General features: G+C 46.3%; 1 protein-coding gene across 1 annotated transcript; it reads right to left on the bottom strand.

Moving 5' to 3' along the window:
* Positions 1 to 5,298: 5,298 nt before the first annotated feature.
* On the bottom strand, positions 5,299 to 22,264 carry hint1 (histidine triad nucleotide binding protein 1). The gene is made up of 3 exons (XM_033017770.1): positions 21,885 to 22,264; positions 9,642 to 9,746; positions 5,299 to 5,616 (listed from the first exon to the last, which is right to left on the bottom strand). The coding sequence occupies exons 1-3, from the start codon at positions 21,969 to 21,971 to the stop codon at positions 5,452 to 5,454; spliced, it is 357 nt and encodes a 118-aa protein (XP_032873661.1). The 5' UTR covers positions 21,972 to 22,264; the 3' UTR covers positions 5,299 to 5,451.
* Positions 22,265 to 27,937: the final 5,673 nt, after the last annotated feature.

The raw sequence follows: 27,937 nt of genomic DNA, 5'->3' as shown, positions 1-27,937 counted from the left end.
AACACGACATACAGTGACAGTTACGAATGACACATAAAACACTAAACATTAATAATAAAACATCATTGATCAAACATGTGAACCAAACAAAATACCAGAGCAAAAGGAGGCTACAGATTTTTGGCTATTGAGTAGCTACTACTTGCGGAGAAAAAGCTGTTTTTATGTCTGGCTGTGGCAGCTTTGACAGTCCGGAGTCGCCTTCCAGAGGGAAGTGATTCAAAGAGTTTGTGGCCAGGGTGCGAGAGGTCAGAGATGATCTTACCCACTCGCTTCCTGGCCTTTACAGTGTACAGTTCATCAATGGAGGGAAGGTTGCAGCCAATAATCTTCTCTGCTGATCGGACAATTCGCCGCAGCCTCCAGGTTTCGTGCTTGGTGGCCGAGCCAAACCAGACCATGATGGAGAAGGTGAGGACAGACTCTACGATGGCTGTATAGAATTGAACCATCATTGCCTGTGGCAGATTGTGCTTCCTCAGCTGCCGTAGGAAGAACATCCTCTGTTGTGCCTTTGTGACTGTGTGGAGTCGATGGTAGCCCCCACTTATGGTCCTTGGAGATGATGGTTCCCAGGAACTTAAAAGACTCCACAGATGTGACTGTGGTGTTGTTGATGGTGAGTGGGGTGAGGGGACAGGGAGCTCTCCTAAAGTCTACAATCAATTCCACTGTCTTAAGAGCATTGAGCATTGTTGTGATGGCACCAGGACGCCAGCTGTGATACTTCCTGTCTGTCGGCAGATTCCTCCCCATCCTGGATCAGTCCAATCAGGGATGTGTCTTCCGCAAACGTGAGAAGCTTGACAGAGGAGTCTGTGGAGGTGCAGTCATTGGTGTAGAGAGAGTAGAGGAGAGAGTATGCAGCCTAGCGGTGCTCCTATGCTGAGTGTTTGCGGGTCCGAGATGTGCTTTCCCAGCCTCACATGCTGCTTCCTGTCTGTCAGGAAGCTGATGATCCACCGACAGAGGGGTTCAGGCACAGTCAACTCGGAACGTTTGGAGAGTAGTAGCTCTGGCACAATGGTGTTGATTGCAGAGCTAAAATCAACAAACAACATCCTCGCATAGGTTCCCTGGCGGTCTAGGTGGTGTAGGATGAAGTGCAGGCCCAGGTTGACTGCGTCACCCACAGATCTATTGGCCCGATATGCAAACTGCAGAGGGTCCAGCAGGGGGTTTGTGATATTTTTCAGCTTGGCCAGCACAAGGCTTTCAAGTGTCTTCACGATTACAGAGGTCAGTGCGACAGGCCTGTAGTCATTAAGACCAGTAATCCTTACCTTTTTGGGTACAGGGACAATAGTGGAGACTTGAAGCAGGCAGGGATAGTGCAGGTTTGCAGTGACTGGTTAAAAATGTCTGTGTAGACCGGTGGCAATTGTTCAGCACAGAGCTTGAGGGTAGAGGCGGAAACATTGTCCGGTCCTGGAGATTTCCGGCTTTTCTGTCTTCTGAAAAGCCTCTCCACCTCCTCTATTATTATCCTTGATGATGGAGAAGTGATGTTGTTCAGCACAGAGGCAGTAGGTAATTGGATGTGAAGTGGTGATTGGAGAGGGGTGGGTGGGAAAGGGTCCAGTCTTTTCCGATTGGAGTCTTGCTTTAAGTATGTGTGAAGTGGTGAATGGGGAGGAGTGGGTGTAGAAGGGCCCAGCCTTTGCAGACTAAGGTCAAGCTGTGAGTGGGTGTGAAGTGTTCAAAAGGGAACTGCAGATGCTGGAATATCGAAGGTACACAAAATTGCTGGGGAAACTCAGTGGGTGCAGCAGCATCTATGGAGCGAAGGAAATAGGCGACGTTTCGGGCCGAAACCCTTCTTCAGACTGATGGGGGGTGGGGAAAGAAAGAAGGAAAAGGGGAGGAGGAGGAGGAGCCCGAGGGCGGGCGGATGGGAGGGTGGGAGGAGACAGCTAGAGGGTTAAGGAAGGGGAGGAGACAGCACGGGCTAGCCAAATTGGGAGAATTCAATGTTAATGCCATAAGGACGCAAGGTCCCCAGACGGAATATGAGGTGCTGTTCCTCCAATTTCCGCTGTTGCTCACTCTGGCAATGGAGGAGACCCAGGACAGAGAGGTCGGATTGGGAATGGGAGGGGGAGTTGAAGTGCTGAGCCACCGGGAGGTCAGGTTGGTTATTGCGGACTGAGCTGAGGTGTTCGGCGAAACGATCGCCCAACCTACGCTTGGTCTCACCGATGTAAATCAGCTGACATCTAGAGCAGCGGATGCAGTAGATGAGGTTGGAGGAGATACAGGTGAACCTTTGTCGCACCTGGAACGACTGCTTGGGACCTTGAATGGAGTCGAGCGGGGAGGTGAAGGGACAGGTGTTGCATTTCTTGCGGTTGCAACGGAAAGTGCCCGGGGAGGGGGTGGTGCGGGAGGGAAGGGAAGAATTGACGAGGGAGTTGCGGAGGGAGCGGTCTTTGCGGAAGGCAGACATGGGGGGAGATGGGAAGATGTGGCGAGTGGTGGGGTCACGTTGGAGGTGGCGGAAATGGCGGAGGATTATGTGTTGTATTTGCCGGCTGGTGGGGTGAAAGGTGAGGACCAGAGGGACTCTGCCCTTGTTGCGTGTGCGGGGATGGGGAGAGAGAGCAGTGTTACGGGGTATGGATGAGACCCTGGTGTGAGCCTCATCTATGGTGGCGGAGGGGAATCCCCGTTCCCTGAAGAACGAGGACATTTCCGATGCCCTGGTATGAAATGTCTCATCCTGGGAACAGATGCGGCGTAGGCGGAGGAATTGGGAGTAGGGGATGGAGTCTTTACAGGGGGCAGGGTGGGAAGACGTGTAGTCCAGATAGCCATGTGAGTCAGTGGGTTTGTAATGTATGTCGGTCAGGAGTCTGTCCCCTGCGATGGAGATGGTGAGGTCAAGGAATGGTAGGGAAGTGTCGGAAATCGTCCAGGTGTATTGGAGTGCCGGATGGAAGTTGGTGGTGAAGTGGATGAAGTCAGTCAGTTGTGTGTGGGTGCAGGAGGTGGCACCAAAGCAGTCGTCAATGTAACGGAGGTAGAGGTCGGGGATGGGGCCCTGGTACGTCTCGAACAAGGATTGTTCAACGTGCCCGACAAAGAGGCAGGCGTAGCTGGGGCCCATGCGTGTGCCCATAGCTACGCCTTGTGTTTGGAGGAAATGGGAGGAGTCAAATGTAAAGTTATTGAGGGTGAGGACCAACTCCGCTAAGCGGAGGAGAGTGTCAGTGGCTGGGTATAGGTTGCTCCTCTGGTCGAGGAAGAACCGGAGGGCTCTGAGGCCATCCTGGTGGGGGGTGGGGTGGGAAAGGGTCCAGTCTTATCGGGAGTGGGTGCAGAAGGGTCCATTCTTTGCAGACTGTGTCTGCCTGTGTTTGTTGAGGAGGGAAATGGGGTACCAGGGTTACGTTTCTGCTTGTCAAACCTGCAGTAGAACTCATTCAGGTCGTTGGTCAGCTGACGATTGTCCAAAGAGCGGGGGGGCTTTCCTCTTGTAGCAGGTGATTTCTTGCAAGCCCTTCCAAACTGTCACTAACTGAGAACTTGCTCCCCAACGTCTCAGAGTACCTTTCCCTGACAGCTCCGATTCCTCTTCTCAGCTTGTACTTGGCCTGCCTGTAGAGGTCTGCATTCCCGCCCCTGTAGGCCGCCTCTTTAGACTGTCGGAGCCGTCTGAGTTCTGCAGTGAACCAGGTCCGGGTCCTAGTTGGAATGCAACTGTCCTCTCAAAAGCTGACATACTCATCGAGGCTTGTGGTTGCTTCCTTGAACACATTCCAATTCGTGCAGTCAAAGCAGGATTGTAGGTTTTCAATGCCCTCGATTGTCCACCTTTTTGTTGTTCTGACCACAGGTTTAGCAGATTTTAGTATCTGCCTGTAGGTCGGAATAAGTTGAACTACACAATGATCAGAGAGACCCAGACCCGCCCGGGGAACAGAGCGATATGCGTTCTTGATTGACGTGTAACAGTGGTCAAGTGTTCTCTCCCCTCTGGTGGGGCAGGTAACATGAAGTCTGTATTTTGGAAGGTCATGGCTGTGGTTAGCTTTGTGAAAGTCCCCCAAAACAATGACCATGGAGTCCAGGAAGTCACTCTCTACCCTCATTACCTGGTCAGCGAGTTGCGTTTGCGCCTCACGTATGCAGGCATGGGGAGGGGGGCGGGGGGATGTAAATTCCAGCGAGAATAAAGGAGTTAAAGATGGAAAAAATGGCCTAATTCTACTCCTACTCCTTATGACCTTATTGCTGGTTGTGGGAACTTGGTCTGGTTACCTGAAATTGTAAAATTTGCAATGGTCCTGGAGCATACTCCCCCTGGGTATTCTACAATCCAATGGCAAGAACATTGAATTTTCCAGTTTCAGATGACCCACATTTCCTGTATCCTTTTCTCCTGCCGTCTGATCCAGCCAGGTTCTTCCCTCCACCACCTGGTTCCATATACCCATCACCCACTCACATAATAACTACTAGGTCTCCTAATCCCTTCCCCAAATGGATCCATCTGCTCATCATCCATCTCGTAATGGTTACATTTATCACCTTCTTAGATTTCAGCATCTGCAGTTCATGCATCAACACTTATCATCTCCCAGGCTCCATCTCATTTTTTCACATTCATAAGTGTGTCCTTGTCGGCTCCGGAAGCCACGGTCTCGGGTAGGAAGGCGGCCGTTCCAGGGTTCCCATGCCGCTGAGAGGACTCTCCCAACGCCGGCGAGGACGACCTGGAACATCGGGCCTCCGTAGAGGCAACTGTGGAGGCCTCAATAGGCCTGACTATGGGTGGACATTGAGGATGGGACTGGACTTTGTGCCTTCCCCCATAATGGGAACCATTGTGGGGGGATGTTTTTATGTTAAAGCTATTTATTATTGTTATGTTTGTATTCTTTTTTTATGTGCTGCATTGGCAAAAAGAATTTCACTACATCTAGGTGTATGTGACAATAAATCAACCTTTGAACCTTTGAACCTTTAGGAGCAGAATTAGGCTTTCGGCCCATCAAGTCTACTTCGCCATTCAATCATGGCTGATCTAACTCTTCCCCCTAAACCCCAGTCTCCTGCCTTCTCCCCATAACCCCTGACCCCTTATACCAGCTATCTCCCCTCTACACTCAGTTCTGATGCAAGGTCTCAGTCCAAAACATCATCAATTTCTTTACCTCTGCAGATGCTGCTCCACCTGCTGAGTTTCTCCAGCCATTTGATTTTTTTTTTGCTCCTTACACAAAAGCAAAGACAATCTTAGATGCAGGGTGATGTGTGGCATAATAGCAATATGTAAGACAACAGCACGCAAAGAGATTCCTTAAAAAGGATTTTATTTTATGACCATGAGAGGAATCGATCCATTGGCAAGACTGTAATGGAGCTCTAGTTGGTACTCCAGTTTTCCGTGTTCCTTGTTTAACAGAACCGTGGAACCATTTCTCAGGCAAAGTAAATGTTCAGTATCGATTAACCAGGTGGCCAGTCCATTTCACGCCCACCTAATACATGGAGGTGAATGTGGAAGACAGACTGCCCACCATCCTGGCCTTCATTCAGAACAAGTCTGTAGCCATTCGATAAGCCCAGTTTTGCTGCACATTTTTTACCAACGATCATCAGGTGTCCAAGAAGCTGCAAGATAGTCAAAGAAAGAATAGAAAGTAGTTTTACAAATATACTAAATCATTTACACCAGATCAGATGCAAAAACTATCAGTTACTAATAAACATAGTAGGCTGCACAGGGACACAGCTGGTGGAGCTGCTGCCTAACAGCGCGAGAGATCCAGGTTCAATCCCAACCTCGGGTGCTGTCTATATGGAGTTTACATGTTCTCCCTGTGACTACATGGGCTTCTTCCGGATGCTTCCATTTCCTCCCCAACCCAAAGGCATGTGGGTGTGCAGATAATAGTATGTTAGGAGTGGATGAGAAACTGGGATAAGAGTGTGAACAGGTAATCAATGGTCCGTGTGGACTTGGCAGCCCAAATACCCTGTTTCCATCTGTAACTATAAGGGCCTTGAGAAATTGCTCAAATGGATGTTGGCCTCAAGGCATTGTTTGATACTGCTGACCACACATAAAGTAGAATGCTACTTTCAGTCTGTATTTCTTTTTTAAAAGGGTACAGATAGATGTTAGAACGATAGATCAGGCTCAATAAATTTACGTAGAACCTTAACGCGAAGCATTCACACAAATAGTAAAACCAGAAGCGCACCATGCTGCCCAAGGACAGGTGATCAAGAGCTAAAGGCACAAAAAGCTGGAGTAACTCAGCGGGACAGGCAGCATCTCTGAAGAGAAGGAATGGGTGACGTTTCGGGGCGAGACTCTTCTTCAGACAATCAAAAATAGTTTTTTTTAAAATCTGCAGCAGATTAGCAATTGATGACAGCAAGAGAATGGTGTCAACGACAACAATTTATGACAATGATAGCAGATCTTAATTTTGCCTCGAAAAATTGGCCGCAGGTATTAAGAGCCAACAGATTTCTATTCTGATGAATCACCATCTTCAGAAAAATTGATATTTTTTAAAACACATCTGCTTTCTCCAGTAATATAATACTTGATTCAGGGGGATCAGTATCAATCTAGAAATCTAACGCTACAAAAAAGAACTGCAGAAGCTGGAAATCTGGAATGAATACTAAGTGTGGAAAATAACCAGCAGGTCAGTGAGTTATTTCACACACAGAGTTGTGAGTCTGTGGAATTCTCTGCCTCAGAGGGCGGTGGAGACCAGTAGAGACCGGTTCTCTGGATACTTTCAAGAGAGAGCTAGATAGGGCTCTTAAAGATAGCGGAGTCAGGGGATATGGGGAGAAGGCAGGAACGGAGTACTGATTGGGGATGATCAGCCATGATCACATTGAATGGCGGTGCTGGCTCGAAGGGCCGAATGGCTTACTCCTGCACCTATTGTCTATTAACTTTTCTGCTCAGTGACTCTTCAGCCCTGTCTTTATACCTTTCAATTTAGACGGCTGCAGGGTGATTCACTCGGTATTTAAAATGATCATCTTCTTCCAACCTTCTATCAAAACCAAAGATTTTTCCCAAGGATAGACAGTATGCCATATTTGCAAGTTAGCCTCAGCAGTATCCTGAACTGCGCATGGCCATTCTATGCCAGTTGGCAGATAGAAAAGATTTTGCCTCTTGCTGCAATCATAGTTCTCAGGAATGGTAAAGGGGCTTTTTCACGGGGCGACTTGACGCAAGAGTTAACCAGAGTTTAACATCGTGGGAACCTCGTGCGATAACAGTACGGCATTCGTGGACCACCGTGGACCACCGTGGCGCTAACGGCAGGTAATCGTGTAACTTGGTGACTCGAGAGAGAAAATTCAAGCAAGTTTGAATTTCTCCAAGAGTGACTTGTACACTTGTGGTTGAGCATTGCAACATTATATGAACGTAGTGGCCAGTGCGATATCCGTGCGATATCCGTAATAACTCTTGCGGTTACCGTGGGAACTCCTGCGACGGTGAACCCGGAAGCTGGACAGAGGGGACAGAAGGTGAGTAAAAATTGTCTTCTGTGGGATTGAATTTAAAAAATAAAGATTTGCATCCGCATATGGACATCAACTTATTCATGAGTTATGTTAATGAGATTCAAGAAAAGAACTATAATCTTTAAAAGGGACTTTAAAAGGGACTTTACTGAAAGGTCCCGCATTTTTATGGTCCGTGAGAAATTTTTCACATGTACTTCTTTGAGAGATACAGCTCGGAGTCCTCGCCGACTAGCGATCGATGCCTTTCCGAAGCAGGGTCCGGAACGCTACCAATCAATGTTCTCCAGAGACCCGTGTAAGGAGTGAACTGCACATGCTGGTTTAAACCGAAGACAGACACAAAAAGCTGGAATAACTCAGCAAGTCAAGCAGCATCTCTGGAGAAAAATAGCTGATGTTTCGGGACGAGACACATCTTCAGACTCAATTCCGATTAGGATGTCTGAAGAAGGGTTCCGATTCGAATCGCCACCTATTCTTTTTCTCCAGAGATGCTGCCTGACCCGCTGACTTACTCCAGCTTTTTATGTTTTTCTTCCCAGATCTGACTTACCTGCTGAGTTACACCAACATTTTGTGTCCTTTTGTGCGTATTAACCAGCATCTGCAGTTCCTTTAGACATTACCTAACCAGATTTTAGAGATATAGCGCGGAAACAGGCCCTTCGGCCCACCGAGTCCGCGCCGACCACCTATTCTTATCCGGCTTCAGAACGGTTCTTCCTTCCATTCGTTTGGGCACTGACCCGACCTACCAACCTACCTCAATGCGGACATTGGACTTTTTCCCCCTGGAACTGTCCTGAAAACATATATTCTGAACTCTGGTATTTTCCTCTTCGCTCTACCTGGTGTTCTTGTGCATGTGTCGGAAGGAACAGCAGATGCCGGTTTAAAGAGAATGCTGGAGTAACTCGACGGTTCAAAATGCTGGAGTAACTCAACGGGACATGCAGCATCTCTAAAGAGAAGGAACGGGTGACGTTTCGGGTCGAGGCCCTTCTTCAGACTGTACATGGCTTGGTTATATTCATGTATAGCATTTTCTGATATGATTGTATAGCACGCAAACAAAAGTTTATTCCCTGCATAGAATCATACAGCGTAGAAACAGGCCCTTCGACCCAACTTGCCCACACCGACCAATATGTCCCATCTACACTAGTCCCACTTGCCCGCGTTTGGCCCATAACCATCTAAACCTATCCTATCCATGCTTCAGTCTAATGCGTCTTAAACATTGCGACAGTACCTGCCTCAACTACCTTAACGGATAGCTCATACCATACACCCACCACCCTTTGCGTAAAATAGTTACCCCTTAGGCTCTCATTAAATCATTCCCCCCGAACCTAAACCTGTATCTGCTGGTTCTCGATATGAGACAATAATAACAAACCAAAGCGAGTTAGGACATCAACGGGGAGATCCTGGATAAACCCAAGGTAGCCACAAAATGGAGGAACTCAGCGCAACAGGCAGCATCTCTGGGGAGAAGGAATGGGTGACATTTCGGGTCGAGACCCTTCTGATATGCTGCCTGTCCCGCTGAGCTACATGTTGTGTCTATCTTCGTTTTAATCCAGCATCTGCAGTTCCTTCCTGGCCGAACCCGATTGAAAGATGAGAGGCTGGGCGATAGAGCACTGGGTGTGACAAGGATCAGGCTTCAGTAAGCAAAGTAAAGAGAGGTGGCAACGTTATGGAAATGAAGCGGCTAATCCGAGTGATGGCGAGACGGTATCCTCTAATGTGTCGGAAAGAACTGTGGATGTTGTTTGCGCCGATGATAGACACAGTAATACTGGAGACAGACATAAAATACTGGACGGGCAGCATCTGGATAAAAGGAATGGGTGACGTTTCGGGACGAGACTCTGAAGAAGGGTCTCGAACCGAAACGTCACACATTCCTTCTCTCCAGAGATGCTGCCCGTCCCGCTGTGTTACTCCAGCATTTCGTGTCTATCTTCCGTATGCTCTGTGATGGTCATCTCGGAGTCAAGTGGCAACTCTGGTCTGTAGACACGAGGAACTGCAGATGCAGTTAAACATGTCTCAACGAGTTTCTACATCTCAAGCTCATACCTGCTTTATTATCAAGCTATAAATTAAAAATCACTCACCTCTGCATCAGAATCTTCCGCTTTAGATAAGTGGGATATGGGCTTCTTGGGAACCACTAGAAAATGTACTGGAGCTTGTGGTGCCATATCTTTGAAGGCAACACACTGTGAAAACATTATCCATTTAAGAGTCAAAATTGTTTTATTGTCACATGTCCCTAAATGGATCAATTAAACATTACTCGCAGCAGGACAGTACATTCAGAAAGTATTCAGGCCCCTTCACTTTTTCCACATTTTTTTACGTTAGTCTTATTTTAAAATGTATTAAATTCATTTTTTTTACATCATCAATCTACACACAATACCCTAGAATGAAGAAGCAAAAACAGGTGTATAGAATATTTTGCAAAGTAACTAAAAAGTAATAACTGAAATAGCACATTTACATAAGTATTCAGACATTTGCTATGACACTCAAAATTGAGCTTAGGTGCGGCCTTTTCCCCATTGATTATCCTTGAGATGTTTTGACAACTTCATGGTCCACTAGTGGTAAATTAAATTGATTGTACATGATTTAGAAAGGCATACACCTGTCAATACAAGGTCCGACAGTTAACAGTGCATGTCAGAGTAAAATCCAAGCCATGCAGATGAAGGAATTGTCCGCAGACCTCCGAGTCAGGATTGTGTTGAGGCACAGATCTGGGGAAGGGTATAAAACAATTTCTGCAGCATTGCAGGTCCCGAAGAGAAAAGTGGCCTCCGTCATTCTTAAATGGAAGAACTTCGGAACCACCAGGATTCTTCATAGAGTTGGCCGCTCGGCCAAACTGAGCAATCAGGGGAGGCGGGCCTTGGTCAGGGAGATGATCAAGAACCCGATGGTCACTCTGACAGAGCTCCAGAGTTCCTTTGTGGAGATGGGAGAACCTTCCAGAAGGACAACTATATCTGCAGCACTCCACCAATCCGACCTTATGGTAGAGTGGCCAAACGAAAGCCACTCCTCAGTAAAAGGCAAATGACAGCCCGCTTGAAGTTTGCCAAAAGGCACTTAAAGGACTCTCAGACCATGAGAAACAAGATTCTTGGGTCTGATGAAACCAAGATTGAACTCTTTGGCCTGAATGCCAACCAGGCACCGCTCATCACCTGGCCAATACTATACCCAAGGTGAAGCATGGTGGTGGCTGCATCATGTTGTGGAGATGTTTTTCAGCTGCAGGAACTGGGAGACTGTTCGAAGGAAAGATGAACAGAGCACGGTACAGAGAGATCCTAGATGAAAACCTGCTCCAGAGCGTTCTGGACCTCAGACTGGGGCAGAGGTTCACCTTCCAATAGGACAACAGCCCTAATCACACAGCCAAGACAATGCAGGAGTGGCTTCGTGACAAGTTTGTGAATGTCCTTGAGTGGCCCAGCCAGACCCCGGACTTGAACCCGACCGAACATCTCTGGAGGGACCCGAAAATAGCTGTGCATCGACACACCCCATCCAACCAGACGGAGCTTGAGAGGATCTGCAGAGAAGAATGGGAGAAATTACCCAAACACAGGTGTGCCAAGCTTGTAGCGTCGTACCTAAGAAGACTTAAGGCTGTAATCGCTGCCAAAGGTGCCTCAACAAAGTACTGAGTAAAGGGCCTGAATACTTAAGTAAATGTGATATTTCAGTTGTTTCTTTTTAATTACTTTGCAAAAAATTATAAATACCTGTTTTCGCTTTTTTATTATGGGGTATTGTGTGTAGATTGATGATAAAAAAAAGAATTTAATCCATTTTAAAATAAGGCTTTAACGTAACAAAATGTGAAAAAAGTGAAGGGGTCTGAATACTTTCTGAATGCACTGTATGTAAACATAGTACTGTACTCTGTGAACACCATAATAAACATAAAAGGAATTAGTACAGGTGCACAACCTTTTATCCGGAGTTCCGGAAACCGAAAAACTCCGAAAACCGGCCATTTTTTCCAGGATGTCGTCTGCACACCAAAGCTCGCGTTTGCCGCCAAACTTGACCCGAAACGACCCACGGTCAACCCAGGTCTGTACTACTGTAGCGGCTGCCTCCTCCCCGGAGACCGGGGAGACACTTAAACATCTGTAAATCATTGCTTAAATGTTAGTCAGTTAGTTTGGAGGGCTTTTATGTGAGGGGGGGGTGAAGGGGGAAACTTTAATTCTTAGTCCTCTACCTGGTCGGAGAGGCGGGGAGCGGTCAATGCCTTACCGGGTCGCCGTGCAGTAAGCTCCGGAGCGCTGTGGCCGCCGACTCCCAGCTGGGGCTGCGGGCGTCCGGCGCCGGTTTTAGCTCCGACCCCGGCAACTCTACCCCTGGCTGCGCGGCGCTCCAAATCCAGCGCCGCCCGCGGCCGGACGCCCGCAGCCCCAGCACCGCTGTGGCCGCCGACATGTTGTGTGTCGGCGGCCACAGCGCTCCGGAGCTTACCGCACGGCGACCCGGTAAGGCATGCCCGCTCCCCGCTGGTATCCCAGCGCTGCGACGCCGCCGACACACATCGCGGAGCTGGGGCTGCGGGCGTCCGGCCGCGGGCGGCGCTGGATTTGGAGCGCCGCGCAGCCAAGGGTAGAGTTGCCGGGGTCGGAGCTACAACCGGCGCCGCCCGCGGCCGGACGCCCGCAGCCCGCAGCCCCCAGCTCCGCGATGTTGGGAGTCGGCGGCCACAGCGCTCCGGAGCTTACTGCACGGCGACCCGGTAAGGCATTGCCCACTCCCCGCCTCTCCGACCAGGTAGGGGACTAAGAATTAAAGTTTCCCCCTTCACCCCCCCCACCACATAAAATCCCTCCAAACTAACTGACTAACATTTATGCAATGATTCTCCGGGGAGGAGGCAGCCGCTCCAGACTTTTCAAGCCGCCCGCGCTACCTACCTAATCTACGCTAAAAATCTTCCATTCGGAAATCCGAAAAATTCCGAGATCCGACAAGTGTCTGGTCCCAAGGCTTTCGGATAAAAGGTTGTGCACCTGTATATATATTTTTTAAAACAACCAATAATAGTGCAAGACAAAAACAATGACCCCAACTCTATGTAGTTTGGAGCTTATTTGGAGGTTGTAGTGTTTAATATCGCCTGATGGTTGTGGGGATGTTTAGTCATTTTGAAATGATAATTATTTCTCTTTCCACTAATGAGGATTTTGTCGCACTTAGTACACAAGTAATTTCAACGTGATGATTACTGACTCAAAGAAGGTCAGTTCTGGGAAGGAAAATGTTAAAAGACTGGTTTGTGCAAAAGCTTAAACAGCAAATCTCTCCTAGTTAATAAATGTTAGTAATATTACTTATGAAAACACAAAGTGCATTTGAATTCATCAGTCTCAGTAAATTGAAAAGTTAAAATCCTGTTCCACTGTACGAGTTCATTCAAGAGTTCTCCCCGAGTTTGCCCACGATTCGAACTCGGAGAATTACGGTAATGGCCGCTCGTAAGTACTCAGGGCTCTCGTGGACATTTTTCAACTAAAACTAAAAAATCTTCACGAGTCTTCACGAGCTTACCTGCCGTTAGCGAGTCTTCCCAAGTACCTGCCGTTAGCTTTACAAGCCGCTAAGAGATGTCCCCGAGCTCCGAAGTACCCGCCACGTTCATTCTACGTGCTTACCACGAGTTTGATTTTTTTTTTAAACTTGGGAGAGCACTTGAATGAACTCGTACAGTGGGACAGGGCCATACAGCAAATAAGTATGCAGCTTTAAATTACCTTAGAAAGAAAACAAATCAGTCTATTTCTGATTGGGTAAAACCACTTTAAAAAGACACCAAGTTTCTTGAGTCAGGCTAGTGAAAGTAAGGACTTTTACGTGGATTATTCAGTCAGTGAACAAGAAGCAATACCTGCTATTGATCTTGAAGAAAGCTGTTTGGTGTGCTCTGTGGCGTAATTTGTCATTTTATAACATGCGTTGCGTTTTGGTGCCAACTACAGACAATCAATGGTTTACAGAAGCTGCAGAACAGCTATTCAAACTAACGAATTCTAAACTAAAAAGTAAAAACACCATTTTTTTAAAAACCTTTTAAACATTTTATGCAAGGCAAAATATAAATTGGACACAACGTATGGAATTAATGTACAAGATTAAATGTTAAACATAATGTTAAAAAAATTACGCAATGTATTCTGAGGAAGGAGGTTCTAGAATTACAACATTTGATTTTCATGGGAGATTTTAATCTACATATTGATTGGACAAACCAAACTGACAAACCTATCATTGATGAAAACATGCTGGATTTTTTGAGCAGTACACTGTGGAGCCCACCCACAAGTGTTGGGCTATTTTGGAAATGGTCCAATTTAACGTGGAAGGATTTATAAGGGACTTTCTAGTTTAGGATCACCTCCTAGAGTGTAGTGAAAACAATTTGAAAGAACTGTTTCTGTAGGTCTATAAGCAGCGTCTTCAATTTATACACGGGAAATTATAATGGTATGACCAAGTTGTGGTCTAGCGTGGTCCAGGTGAATAAGAGATAGCTCAGTAGAGGAACAATGGCACATATTCAAGCAGCTGGTCTATAATGCTCAGCAAGACGTTCGTTATCCCTATTTTAAAAAAGAGGGATTCAATGAGAAAGAGGAACAATCCCCAGTTATCAAAAGAGGTAAAGAATTATGTTGAATTGTAAACTAGCATATACAAGGTGGCAAAGCCAATTAATAGTAGACCAGGCAACTGGGATGATTTTAGGATCCAACAGCAGAAACCAAAAATGCTAATATGAGAGAAATTTAATTTTGAGAGAACTCATGCATGTAGAATAAAAACAAGCTATAAAAGATGCTACGGATTTACAAATAGAAAGAGGGCAGTCAATATAAATGCTAAGAGTAAAGGCTGGTGAATTAGTAACAGCAAAGAAATGTTTTGCTTCAGTCTGCGCTATTGAAGACATTGCTAATATACACACAATATAATTTGGGCTGATTTTCAATGACGTGGTTAAAAAGTACAAACATCCAAATTGCAAAGTATAAAATATTAAAGAAACTCAGAGGACTAAAAACTACTGGGTTGTCAGGATCTGATGCACTGCAATGTAGGGTTTTGAAGCAAGGGACTGCAGATAGTGGACCCATTGGTTGAACATATTCATAACTCACTAAACACTGAAGATAACAGAAAACTGATAAACAGCTGTTGTGACACCCTTGCTCAAAAAAGAGAAAGGCAGAAGATAGTAAACTACAGGCCAGTTTGTTTAATAGCAATTATTGGCAAGACACTAGAGTCAATAATCAAGGAGCCAATAGCTAATCATTTAGGAAAGCTGCATATAATGAAACCTAGTCAACTGTTTAATGAAAAGCAAATAATGTTTGAAATATTTGCTCCAATTCATTAAGCTTGTAACGGGGTACGTTTATAAACAAGAACATAGCTGCAGTGTACTTGGATCAACATCTACAAAAGTACCACATAGAAGGCTGCTGCATAAATTAAAAGCCCACGCTATCAGGGGAGGTGTATTAGAACAGATTGAAAACTAGTTGTCTCATAAAAAAGTTGAGGAAAAAATGGGTCCTTTTCAGAATAGGAGGTGGTAATCAATGGAATACTGCAGTAGTTCAGTTATTCCTGGAGGAAGCAACAAAATACAGGTTTCCAAGGATATGAAAATATGGAAGAGCATGTTGTGATAAGAGTACTGGATTCTGCAAGCGGATATGAGTGAGTGGTAAGATTAGCAAATTAGATTTGTTACAGTTGTACAAGACATTGGTGTATATGTCCTTGAAGTATTCTGTTCAATTTTGGTCAGCCTGCTATAAAAAGAATGTAATTAAGCTGTAAAGAGTGTGGAGAAGATTTATGAGGATGTTGCCAGGCCTGGAGGGACTGAGCGGGCAAGCTTGGATGTTATTTTGGGAGAAAAGGAAGATAAAAGGGCAATTTTATAGAGATGTACAAAATCATGAGGGGAACTGATAGGGTGAAGTATTTTAACCATGATAAAGGAATCAAGAACGAGAGGACATTGGATGAAGATGAAAGTTTAAAAGGAACCCGAGGGGCAACTTGAACAGGTACATGGATAGGAAAAGTTTAGATGGTTATCAGCCACCTACCGGCAAATGGGACTAACTTTGATGGGGCAACTTGGTCAGCATAGACTAGTTGGGCTGAAGACCAAGTTTCCATGCTGTATGACATGATGACTAAATTAGGTTTAACATGAGAAAGTGCAAGGTCATGCTCTTTGATAAGAGAAATAAAAGACGATTTAAAGGGAGAGAGAATGCAAGTGTGTGAAATACTGAGGGATCTTGATGTTCTAGTGCATAATCAGCCATGATCATATTAAAGAACCGGCTTGAAAATGTTCTTGTTCCATTCCTTGCAAGCTTGAGAAAAGCTTCAATGCATTTAATACCTGTAAACATCTCCCAGGAGCTATCAAAAACATATTAGGGCAAGTGATCAAAAGCTTGGGATTGGGATATTATTTTAAGGAACCTCTTAAATGGTGGTGAAAAAATAAACAACTTTAGTGAAGGATTTCGAGCACTTAGAAATTGTTAGTAGCTGAAGGTATGACTGTGAATAATGAAATTAAATTTTCAGCACAATTGTTAATGAGGCCAGGTATCTAGGCCAGGAGATTGCTTATTATGCTACTCAGTACTGATATTGTTTCGCCAGAGATGAATGAATGAATGAATGAATGAATGAATGAATAAAAACTTTATTGTCATTCGGATATACACCTAGACACAGTGCACCTTGAACCAAATTTCGTTGCATTTGACTCTCCAAATCAGGTAATAGTAAAAGTGCTAGGTGCGTCCATAAAAATGCCTCATGTGCATGGTTCTGTAAAATAAATATATATAAAAAGTTTTTAAAAAGTGTCGATATTTAAAAAGTTCTAGCCTCGGTTTTGTTGATTGTTCAGTAATCTTATGGCCTGGGGGATGAAGCTGTTGCAGAACCTGATTGTCCCGCTCTTCATGCTGCGGTACCTCCTCCCAGAGTTAAGCAGTATAAACAGTCCAAATTGTGGGTGTGTGGGGGCTCTGGTAATGCCCTTAGCTCTAATCAGACAGCGCTTGTACCCCATGTCCATGATGGAAGGAAGAGAAGTCCCAATGATTTTTTCCGCTGTCCTCACCTCTCTGAAGGCACTTCCAGTCCGCAGCTGTACAGCTGCCGCACCACGTAGAGATGCAGCTGGTCATGACCGACTCAATTGTGCTTCTGTAGAAAGTGGCGAGGATGGGAGGGTGGAGGTGTAAACTTCTCAACCTGCGGAGGAAGTACAACCGCTGCTGTGCCCGTTTTGCCAGAGATGTAATGTTTGTGGACCAGTTTTAGGTGTCCGTTATATGCACCCCCAGGAACTTGATGCTTTTCACCTGCTCCACTGCTGAGTTGTTGATGCAAAGTGGAGTGTGACTGGGCTGAATTTTCCTTCTGAAATCGACAACAATCTCCTTGGTTTTGTTCACATTTAGGAGAAGGTTGTTCCTGCTGCACCAGCTCACCAGCTGTTCCACCTCCTCTCTATATGCCTGGTCGTCGTTATTGCGGATGAGGCCCACTACTGTTGTGTCATCCGCGTATTTGATGATATGGTTAGTAGTGGACCTGGCGACACAGTCATGTGTCATCAATGTAAAGAGCAGCGGACTCAGGACACAGCCCTGAGGGGAGCCGGTGCTCAGTGTGATGACCGAGGAGGTGTTCTTCCCCACCCGCACAGACTGGGGTCTTTCAGAAAGGAAATCCAGGATCCAGTTGCATAGTGTGGTATTGAATCCTAGGGGTGCCAGTTTGCTCACCAGATGCTGGGGGATTATCGTGTTAAATGCTGAGCTGAAATCAACAAACAGCATCCGCACGTGGGTGTTCTTCTCCTCCAGGTGTTGTAGGCTCAGGTGGACTGCAGAGGAGATAGCATCCTCTGTGGAGCGGTTCGGGCGATAAGCAAACTGGAACGGGTCAAAACTGGAGGGGAGTTTAGAGACCATGTGCTGCTTAATAAGCCTCTCAAAGCACTTCATTATTATTGGTGTGAGTGCTACGGGGCGGTAATCATTCAGGCAGGTTATTGTAGACTTTTTGGGAACTGGTACGATGGTGGCTGTCTTGAAACATGATGGAACAATGGCCTGGTTCAGGGAGATGTTAAAAATGTCTGTCAGAACCAGAGCCAGCTGGTCGGCACATCCCCTAAGCAGACGCCCCGGTATGTTATCCGGTCCGGCTGCCTTTCGCTGGTCAATGCCCTCCAGGATTCTGCGGACTTCAGCAGTTTCAAAAGACAGTGTCTGTTCTCCTGGTTGAGGCTCTAATTTCCTCACTGTTGTGGTGTTCAGTGCCGCAAACCTGCCGAAATGATTATTTAGTTCATTTAGAAAGTCTGTGTCATCCTTACAAGACATCTGAGGGGCCTTGTAGTTTGTTATGGCCCGGATGCCTTCCCACATGTTCCTGGTGTTGGTATCATCCTGGAAGAAACCCTGGATTTTCTGTCCGTGGGCGCGCTTTGCTTTCCTAATTTCGCGGTTGAGGTTGGCTCTCGCTGTTCTCAGAGCCCCCAAATCACCAGATTTAAAAGCCGCATTTCGTGCTTTCAGCATGGCACGCACCTCTGCAGTAATCCAGGGTTTGTGGTTGGCCCGGGTTGTGATGTTCCTGATGACAGTGATGTCCTCCATGCACTTCTGTATGTATCCCGACACTGACATGGCATACTCATCCACATTGATGTTTTGGTTGTGAGTGGCTGCTGTTCTGAACATGTCCCAGTCCGTGCACTCAAAGCAGTCCTGGAGTGCTTCTGTAGCTCCCTCAGACCAGACTCTAACCTGCTTCACAGTGGGTTTCCCTCTGATCAGCAGGGGCTTATAGGCTGGGATGAGCATTACAGAGAGGTGGTCAGAGGAGCCGAGGTGAGGTGAGGCCGGGGTACTGCTCTGAAAGCCTGCTTGATGTTACTGTAGACCCGGTCCAGCGTATTCTCTCCACGTGTAGCAAAGTCCACATATTGATGGAAATGAGGGAGGACAGTCTTCATGTTGGCCTGGTTAAAGTCCCCAGCAACAATGACAATGCCCTCTGGATGATTTATTTGCAGCTCACTGATGGAACGGTAGAGAATACGCAGAGCCTCCTTAGTGTTGGCTGCGGGGGGGATGTATACAGCAGTAATGCTAACCACAGTAAACTCCCGTGGCAGATAGAATGGCCTGCATTTCAGTCAAAAACTCTATGTCCGGAGAGCAGTGGCTGGAAACAGCGGTAGCATTATTACACCAGCTGTTGTTTGTGTAGATGCACACACCCCCACCCCGGGATTTACCAGTCAAAACAGTGTCCCTGTCGAGCAGGAAAGTTGTTAGCCCCCCTAAGCTAACAGCCGCATCAGGTACAGATGGGTTTAGCCATCAGGTACAGATGGGTTTAGCCATGTCTCTGTCAAAACTATAACGCAGCAGTCTCTCACCTCCTGAGATCCAGATGTAGATAATCCATTTTATTTTCCAGAGAGCGGACATTCGACAGGAGAACGGATGGGAGCGGTGTCCTCCACGGGTTAGCCTTTAGCCTCGCCGTTAGCCCCCCTCGACAGCCTCGCTTCTGTCTTCTGTAGCGCCGCCTCCGTGTCCTTCTGTAGCGCCGCCTCCGTGTTCTTCTGTAGCGGCCAGTGTTTGTGAATGTCTCCGCAATTCTGCAGGCCGCTGGGTCCTCCCGACACAGCAGTCCGAGACAGTGCAGGCGTTCCTCGAGTACAATGTCCACGTAGTCTCTACTGCTTAACCGTTGTAATCTCAGTAATGCCCCATGATCGTACGTTAAATTGCAGCCTGCCCGCTGCAAGTTATGAAGCCGGACCTTAGAAAACTTATCGCTACCCCTAACGAGAGTCAATGCAGCCGCAGCCAACCAGGGCGCCGCCATCTTTTAAAAGGAATGTAAAACTGAGGCTTTGCTTGACCTATCCTTTACAAAGGATGAGGTTGTGCAAAGGAGATACAAGGAACTGCAGGTGCTTATTTACAAAATAAATGAGAGTGTTGGCGTAACTCAGTGGGTCTGGCAGCATCTCTAGAAAACATGGAAGGTGATGTTTCGAGTCAAGACCCTTCTTTGGACCGATTGTGGTTGGGGGAGGGAAGAAAGCTGGAAAAAAAGTTGGGCAGGACAAAACCTGGCGAGTGATAGGTTGATACAGGTGAAGAGGTGGATAGGCAGGTGGTTGGCAAATGGTCAGAGATGAAAATACAAAAAGTGTGAGATAAGGATAAAAGAGGCGTTGGGCGAAATGGTTGCCAAGACTATGCATGGTCTCGCCTATGTAAAGGAGGCCACATTGGAAACACCGAATGCAGTTGACAGGATTAGAGGAGGTGCACATGAATCTCTGCCTCGCTTGGAAGGACTGCAGTGGTCCCTGGATGGATGCAAGGGAGGCGGTGTAGGGGCATGTGTTATATCTCCTGTAGTTACAGGAGAGAGAACCTGGTGAGGAGGTGGTAAGGAATGAATGAGCCAAGAAGTTGCAGAGGGAGCAGTCTCCGCAGAAGGCAGAAAGGACTGGGGATGGGAAGATGTGAAGTGGTAGGATCACGATGAAGGTGGCATTAATGTCAGCGAATGATGTGTTGGATTTGGAGGCTGGTGAGGTGAAGGGGAAATTCTATCCTTATTCCATCATGGGTGAGGGGGAGCAAGAGATTGTACATGTTAGCACCTTAAATAAAGTTATTTGGGCAACCTCAATTTTGCAGATTGTAGTGAGAAGGTACCAAAGAATTCTAAAGTTGCAAAAAGTATGATAGATTCAACAGAAACTGACCAGAGGCAGGCAAGGGCTAACATACAACAATTAGTAATTAAATCCTGTAATGCTATTAGTTATGCCTTATACTCTTCAAGATCCAAAGGAATTGCTTCAGCAAAGTTCTCCAAATCCACTGGTAAGATCCACCCTAATGAGCAGGCACATTACAGGTGACTGCTGGAAGTTGAGAAGAGACCTGATAGAAGTATATAAAATTATGAGAAGCAGAAATTGGGTCAACACAGGGTGGTGTGTGTGTCTGGAATGTGCCAGTAGTGGTGGTGAAAGCAGATATGATAGTGCCATTTAAGAAGCTTTTAGTTAGGCACATGGATATGCAGGGGAATGGAAGAATAGGGTCATGTGCAAACGGATGATATTAATTTATTTTGCGATTATATTCGGCACGGTCATTGTGATCCTGTTCCCGTGCTGTAGTTCATAAATTCATGAGCGATAGGAGCAGAATTAGGTCATTCGGCCCATCTAGTCCACTCCGCCATTCAATCACGGCTGATCTATCTTTCCCTCAGCCCATTCTCCTGCCTTTCCCCCCCATAACCCGACACCTGTACTAATCCTGTCCTAATCACTACTGTACTGTCCTGTCTGTCTGTCTAACATTACATTCCCAATGCAAGCACTCCAACTGATGCTCTAGCACAACGAAGGGTTCCCAGGAAGGTGCACACACAATACGACGAGCATTATGTATTTACTCCTGCCCCTCCTTCCTCGCCCCGTCTCTGTGACAGGGCAGGGACTACAGAACCGCATGCGATTCCTTGGTCACCTCGGAAATACAGAAAAGGCGGCTCATTCTTGACCCAGATGAACTATTTAAAACACTGAAATCGATACGTTACGTAAAGATTGAGTGCTTCATTCGGTTTAATTTTGCAACAGTAACACTTGAAGCTCACACATCGTGCCACCAAAGACTGCAGTAACACACCCCAGATAAATATTTGTATTTCATTGCTATCAATTTTAGAGTAATGAAATGAAACGGGTGTTGACAATTTCAGGGATGCTGCAACCGCCTTTCCCGAACGAAATGCAAACGTCTTGCTAGATCAGAGCACGAAAGAGGGAGAATTGGGCGAGGATTCTGAAATTAAAAAACAAGCACGGATATATTATACTCCACGACCTCCTTTGGTGTCATCTGTAAGTTACGCTTGCAACATTTACAAGAAACCTTGCAGTAGAAGATGCGGCCTTGGATCCTGCCAAACCTTTCATCCTTCCAAAATACGAATGCAATGAATAAATGCAAACTTGCAGCCACCCCGCAACACGAGTAGGTGCGGTGAGAGCAGGGAGGGAGTGGGGAGCCGGCGATAACGGGAATCCCCTGCCCACGTTCCCCGCAAGTTAAGCTCAGTTGGCAAAACGAGGCAAGCCTGGCGACAGGGGGTTGGCCACAGCCGCTGCTCAGCAGCCTCAAGTTTCACATTCACTCCTTTACCTTGTCGTCTTCGTGGATGAATTCGCATGGGATTTCTTTACGGATGATTTTGCCAAAAACCGTGTCACCACCAGCTACGCCGGCCATGGTGCCACTATATTTGCTCTTTGTCCGCAAACCCCGGCACTCAGCCCGCCCCGGAGGAGCTGCCAGTCATCTCAGCCCGACCATCCCATTGCTGCTGAGAGGCGGAGGCGCGGTGATAGATTGCTGTTTGCAGCAAAGATTATAGAGGAGCTCTATAATCTTTGGTTTGCAGCCTTGCTGCAGGGGCTGTCGTTTGGTCATTTTGTCGTTTGCAATAATCATGCAAATAATAAGTTCCTGCTCAGGTTCAAGATTTCAATGACTGCGGATGTTGAAATATTTTTATTGAGTTCTCTAGATATTGTGTACATTTGTAACATGATCTTTACTCCCACTTTTGGTGAACTCAACAAACGTGAACTTGAACTTGGTTGCAACTTGTTCATCATTGATTTAGTTCCCAAACTGGTTTGATTTAAACTTGCTTTTTTGGTGGATGGATGTAAACTTAATTTTAATGGCGAGTATTTTTTCTCTCTCTCTATTTGTCTTGTGTCTGCAACATACACCAGAGAATCCAACCAACAGAAATTACAAAAAAATCCTGAATTTTGTATTCAGGACAAATTGCCAACATACTATGCTTTTACCATTAATGTGCCTGATTGAATGTGGTGCAATGGTTTCTTTATTTTAACGTGTTCCAAGGTAGAGTGATTTTTTTGTATACAGTTCAGCAAGACTATCACCATAAATGAAACCCATCCCCCAGCTAGTACAGAAATCCCAGTCATATGCAAGAGTCACTATCAAAGATATTAGAGGATCCTCTAGTATCTTTGGTCACAATTATGGGGCAATTTTACAGTCCCAGCTGCAGCTAGCCACCAAGGCCAGTTGCAGGCGTTTTTCTATGTATTCTGTGTTTAAATGATGGGTAGTTACTACAATCTCACAATTTGTATGCATTTTTAAACCAAATTTATCATTGGATAGATAATTGGTTGCATGGAAGGAAGCTGAGGGCGATTGTGGAAGGTTACTTTTTGGACTGGAGGCCTGTGACATAGAAAACAGAAAAATAGTTGCAGGAGTAGGCCAATCGGCCCTTCGAACCCTTGGTGTGCCTCAGGGTTTGGTGCTAGGCCCATTGCTGTTTGTCATCTACAGTGCCCCCCATAATGTTTGGGATAAAGACCCATAATTTATTTATTTGCCTCTGTACTCCACAATTTTAGATTTGTAATAGAAAAAAATCACGTGTGGTTAAAGTGCACATTTTCAGATTTTAATAAAGTATTTTTATACATTTTGGTTTCACCATGTAGAAATTACAGCAGTGTTTATACATCTCCCCCCATTTCAGGGCACCATCATGTTTGGGACACAGCAATGTCATGTAAATGAAAATAGTTATGTTTAGTATTTTGTTGCATATCCTTTGTATGCAATAACTGCTTGAAGTCTGTGATTCATGGACATCACCAGTTGCTGGGTGTCTTCTCTGGTGATGCTCTGCCTGGCTTGTATTGCAGCCATCTTTAGCATATGCTTGTTTTGGGGGCTAGTCCCCTTCAGTTTTCTCTTCGGCATATAAAAGGCATGCTCAATTGGGTTCAGATTGGGTGATTGACTTGGCCACTCAAGAATTGACCATTTTTTAGCTTTGATGTGGTCTCACCTGCATAAGATGTTGGTGAGACCACATTTAGAATAGTGTGTTCAGTTTTGGGCACCATGTTATAGGAAAGATGTTGTCAAGCTGGAAAGATTTACGAGGATGTTGCCAGGACCCGAGACCCTGAGCTATAGGGAGAGGTTGAGCAGGCTAAGACTCTATTACTTGGAGCGCAAGAGGATGAGGGGTGATCTAATCGAGGTGTATAAAATCATGAGAGGAATAGATTGGGTAGATGCACCGTCTCTTGCCCAGAGTAGGGGAATTGAGAACCACAGGATATGGGTTTAACATGAGGAGGGAGGGGGGGGGAGAGATTTAATAGGAACCTGAGGGGGGGGGTAACTTTTTCACACAAAGGGTGATGGGTGTATGGAACAAGCTGTCGGAGGAGGTAGTTTAGGCAGGTACTATCACAACGTTTAAGAAATATTTTGATGGGTACATGGATAGGACAGGTTTAGAGGGATATGGGCCAAATGCAAGTAAGTGGGACTCGCATAGATGGGACATGTTAGCTAGTGTGAGCAAGTTGGACTGAAGGGCCTGTTTCTACACTGTAAGACTCTATGACTCTATGAGGTTCCAGTCTAGCAGTCTAACACATCGATTTAGATCTCTGGATGTTCCAAAGCCTCCAAAAGTCTCTGGACCTGATGATATACCTGGTCACGTTCTTAATATCTGTGCAGACCAACTGGCTGGAATTATGGTGGACATCTTCAACCACCCATTACTGAGGTCTGAGGTTCCCTCCTGCTTTAAAAAGGCATCACTAATACCGGTGTCCAAGAAGAGTAAGGTGACATGTCTCAATGATTACCGACCGGTGCACTAATGTCCGTGGTGATGAAGACTCCGTACACTGTAAGACTCTCTCCTATCTCCTTACCCCTTGTCTTCTCCTAGTGGCTAGAGGGAACAATTCCTTGAACGATATAATAATCTGCCACTATACTAACCACATTCTCCCCAAAACCCCCAACACCTGTACTAATCAAGAATCTATCTTTCCCTCGCATAAAAATAGTTTAAAATATTAATTGACGGCCTCCACAGCCTTCTGTGGCAAAAATTCCACCGATTCACCATGTTGTGACTAAGGAAATTCCTCCTCATTTCCTTTAATTTTGAGGCTATGACCTCTAGTCCTAGACTCTTCCACTAGTAGAAACATCCTCTCCACATCCACTCTATCCAAGCCTTTCACTATTCTGTTCATTTCAATGAGGTCCCCCCTCATCGTTCTAAACTCCAGCGAGTACAGGTCCAGTGCCGTCAAACGCTCATCATAGGTTAACCCAATCTTTCATGGGATCAGTCTTGTAAACCTCCTCTGGTCCTTCCTCAGATATGGTGCCCAAAATTGCTCACAATACTCCAAATGTGGCCTGACAAGCGCCTCATAGAGCCTCAGCATTATATCCCTGTTTTTGTATTCTAGCCCTCTTGAAATAAATGCTAGCATTGTGATTGCTTTCTTTACTACAGATTCGACTTGCACCTCCTCCGACCTCATCTACTGTATCCGTTGTTCAAGATGAGGACTCTTATACATCGGCGAGAGCAAACATACACTGGGCGATTGTTTCGTCCGTCTGAACCTACCTGATCTCCCAGTTGTTAAACACTTTAATTCTCCTTCCCATTCCCAACAGACCTTTCTATCCTATGTCTCCTCCATTATCAGAGTGAGGCTAAACACAATTGGAGGAACAGCATCTCATATTTCGCTTGGGCAGCTTACAGCCCAGTGGTATGAATATTGATTTCTCTCACTTCAGGTAGCCCCGGCATTCCTTCTCCCTCTATCCCAAGTCGCACCAGCTGCGTTTTCGCCCAACAGCTAACCATGGCCTGTTTCCTTTATCAATGCTACTTTTTTAACGTATCTTTTATGCATTGTTCTTTATCTCTCTACATCATCGTCTATTTCTCTCGCTTCCCTTATCCCTAACAATGCTGAAGAAGGTGTCTCGACTCGAAACGCCACCCATTCCTTCTCTCCAGAGATGCAGCCTGTCCTGCTGAGTTACTCCATCTTTTTGTGCTTATCTTTGCAGATTAACTGTTTGGGAATCGTGCACCAAGTCCCTTTGCACCTCCGATTTCTGGATTCTCTTCCTTTATTCCTTCTACCAGAATGCATGACTCCACACTTTGCTACTCTATATTCCATCTGCCACTTCTCTGCTCACTCTCCCAACCTATCCACGTTCTTTTGCAGAGCCCTTGCTTTCTCTACACTACCTGCCCCTCCACCTATTTTCGTATAATCCGCAAACTTGGCCACAAAGCCCCTCATACAAATGTCAGCACCGACTCCTGTGAAAATCCGCTGGTTGCTGGCAGCCAACCAGAAAGAGCCTCCTAATCTACTGCATCTGTTGTTCCAGGTGTGTACTCTTATACATCGGCAAGATCAAATGTAGACTGGGCGATCGTCTCGCTGAACACCTTCGTTCAGTCCGCCTGGGCCTACATGATCTCCCGGTTGCTAAATACTTTAATTTTTCTTCCCATTCCCATGCTGACCTTTCTAGGCCTCCTCCATTGTCAGAGTGAGGCAATGAGTGCAGTGTAGATTCACAAGGTTAATTCCCAGGATGGCGGGACTGTCATATGTTGATTGAATGGAGAATCTGAGTATGTATACTCTGGAATTTAGACGGGTGAGTGGGGATCTTAATGAAACATATAAGATTATTAATGGATTGGACATGCTAGAGGCAGGAAACATGTTCCAGATGTTGGGGTAATCCAGAACCAGGGGCCACAATTTAAGAATAAGGGGTAGGCCATTTAGAACGGAGATGAGGAAAATTTTTCTCACCCAGAGAGTTGTGAATATGTGGAATTCTCTACCTCAGAAGACAGTGAAGGCCAATTCTCTGGATGCTTTCAAGAGAGAGTTGGATAGAGCTCTTAAAGATAACGGAGTCAGAGGATATGGTGAGAAGGCAGGAACGGGGTACTGATTGTGGATGATGAGCCATGATCGTATTGAATGGCGGTGCTGGCTCGAATGGCATACTCCTGCACCTATTGTCTATTGTCTAAACGCAAATTGGAGGAACAGCATCTCATATTTCGCTTGGGCAGCTTACAACCCAGGGCGATCATGGTGGCACAGAGGTAGATTTGCTGCCTTACAGCAAAATGCAGCACCAGAGACCCGGGTTCGATCCCGACTACGGGTGCTGTCTGTATGGAGTTTGTACGTTCTCCCCGTGGGTTTTCTCCGAGATCTTCGGTTTCCTCCCACACTCCAAAGACGTACAGGTTTATAGGTTAATTGGCTTGATAAAAATGTTAAATTGTCCAAGTTGGTGATATGCAGAGTACTGCCCTGCCGACTACAAAATTCAGAAGGTTCAGAAGGTATGAACTATGATTTCTCTAGCTTCAAGTAACCCCTGTATTCCCTCTCTTTCCTTCCCTCCCCCAACCAAGTCATTGTACTATTTCACTGTCGTCCTGTTAAGTTTCATTGTCAGTATAATTCGTTCTCACCTAACCCACAGCCAACAATAACCTGTTCAAGAAGGAACTGCAGATGCTGGAAGATCGAAGGTACACACCAGGGCATCGGAAATGTCCTCGTTCTTCAGGGAATGGGGATTCCCCTCCGCCACCATAGATGAGGCTCGCACCAGGGTCTCATCCATACCCCGCAACACTGCTCTCTCTCCCCATCCCCGCACTCACAACAAGGGCAGAGTCCCCCTAGTCCTCACCTTTCACCCCACCAGCCGGCAAATACAACAAATAATCCTCCGCCATTTCCGCCACCTCCAACGTGACCCCACCACTCGCCACATCTTCCCATCTCCCCCTATGTCTGCCTTCTGCAAAGACCGCTCCCTCCACAACTCCCTTGTCAATTCTTCCCTTCCCTCCCGTACCACCCCCTCCCCGGGCACTTTCCGTTGCAACCGCAAGAAATGCAACACCTGTCCCTTCACCTCCCCCCTCGACTCCATTCAAGGACCCAAGCAGTCGTTCCAGGTGCGACAAAGGTTCACCTGTATCTCCTCCAACCTCATCTACTGCATCCGCTGCTCTAGATGTCAGCTGATTTACATCGGGGAGACTAAGCGGAGGTTGGGCGATCGTTTCGCCGGACACCTCCGCTCAGTCCGCAATAACCTACCTGAACTCCTGGTGGCTCAGCACTTCAACTCCCCCTCCCATTCCCAATCCGACCTCTCTGTCCTGGGTCTCCTCCATTGCCAGAGTGAGCAACACCGGAAATTGGAGGAACAGCACCTCATATTCCGCCTGGGTTGCTTGCGTCCGGATGGCATGAACGTTGAATTCTCCCAATTTTGCTAGCCCTTGCTGTCTC

This window comes from Amblyraja radiata, chromosome 3 (genome assembly GCF_010909765.2).
Source record: "Amblyraja radiata isolate CabotCenter1 chromosome 3, sAmbRad1.1.pri, whole genome shotgun sequence".
In the NCBI taxonomy this organism is placed as follows: Eukaryota; Metazoa; Chordata; class Chondrichthyes; order Rajiformes; family Rajidae; genus Amblyraja; species Amblyraja radiata.
This window is presented reverse-complemented; position numbering and strand designations above follow the sequence as displayed.

What these genes read in the sequence shown, in the direction of transcription:
- hint1 (XM_033017770.1), bottom strand. Translation starts at nt 21,971, where the DNA reads ATGGCCGGCGTAGCTGGTGGTGACACGGTTTTTGGCAAAATCATCCGT. An exon ending in TCATCCACGAAGACGACAAG is followed by an intron (nt 9,747 to 21,884) that starts GTAAAGGAGTGA and finishes ATGTTTTCACAG; the next exon opens with TGTGTTGCCTTCAAAGATAT. An exon ending in CGGAAGATTCTGATGCAGAG is followed by an intron (nt 5,617 to 9,641) that starts GTGAGTGATTTT and finishes ACTATCTTGCAG; the next exon opens with CTTCTTGGACACCTGATGAT.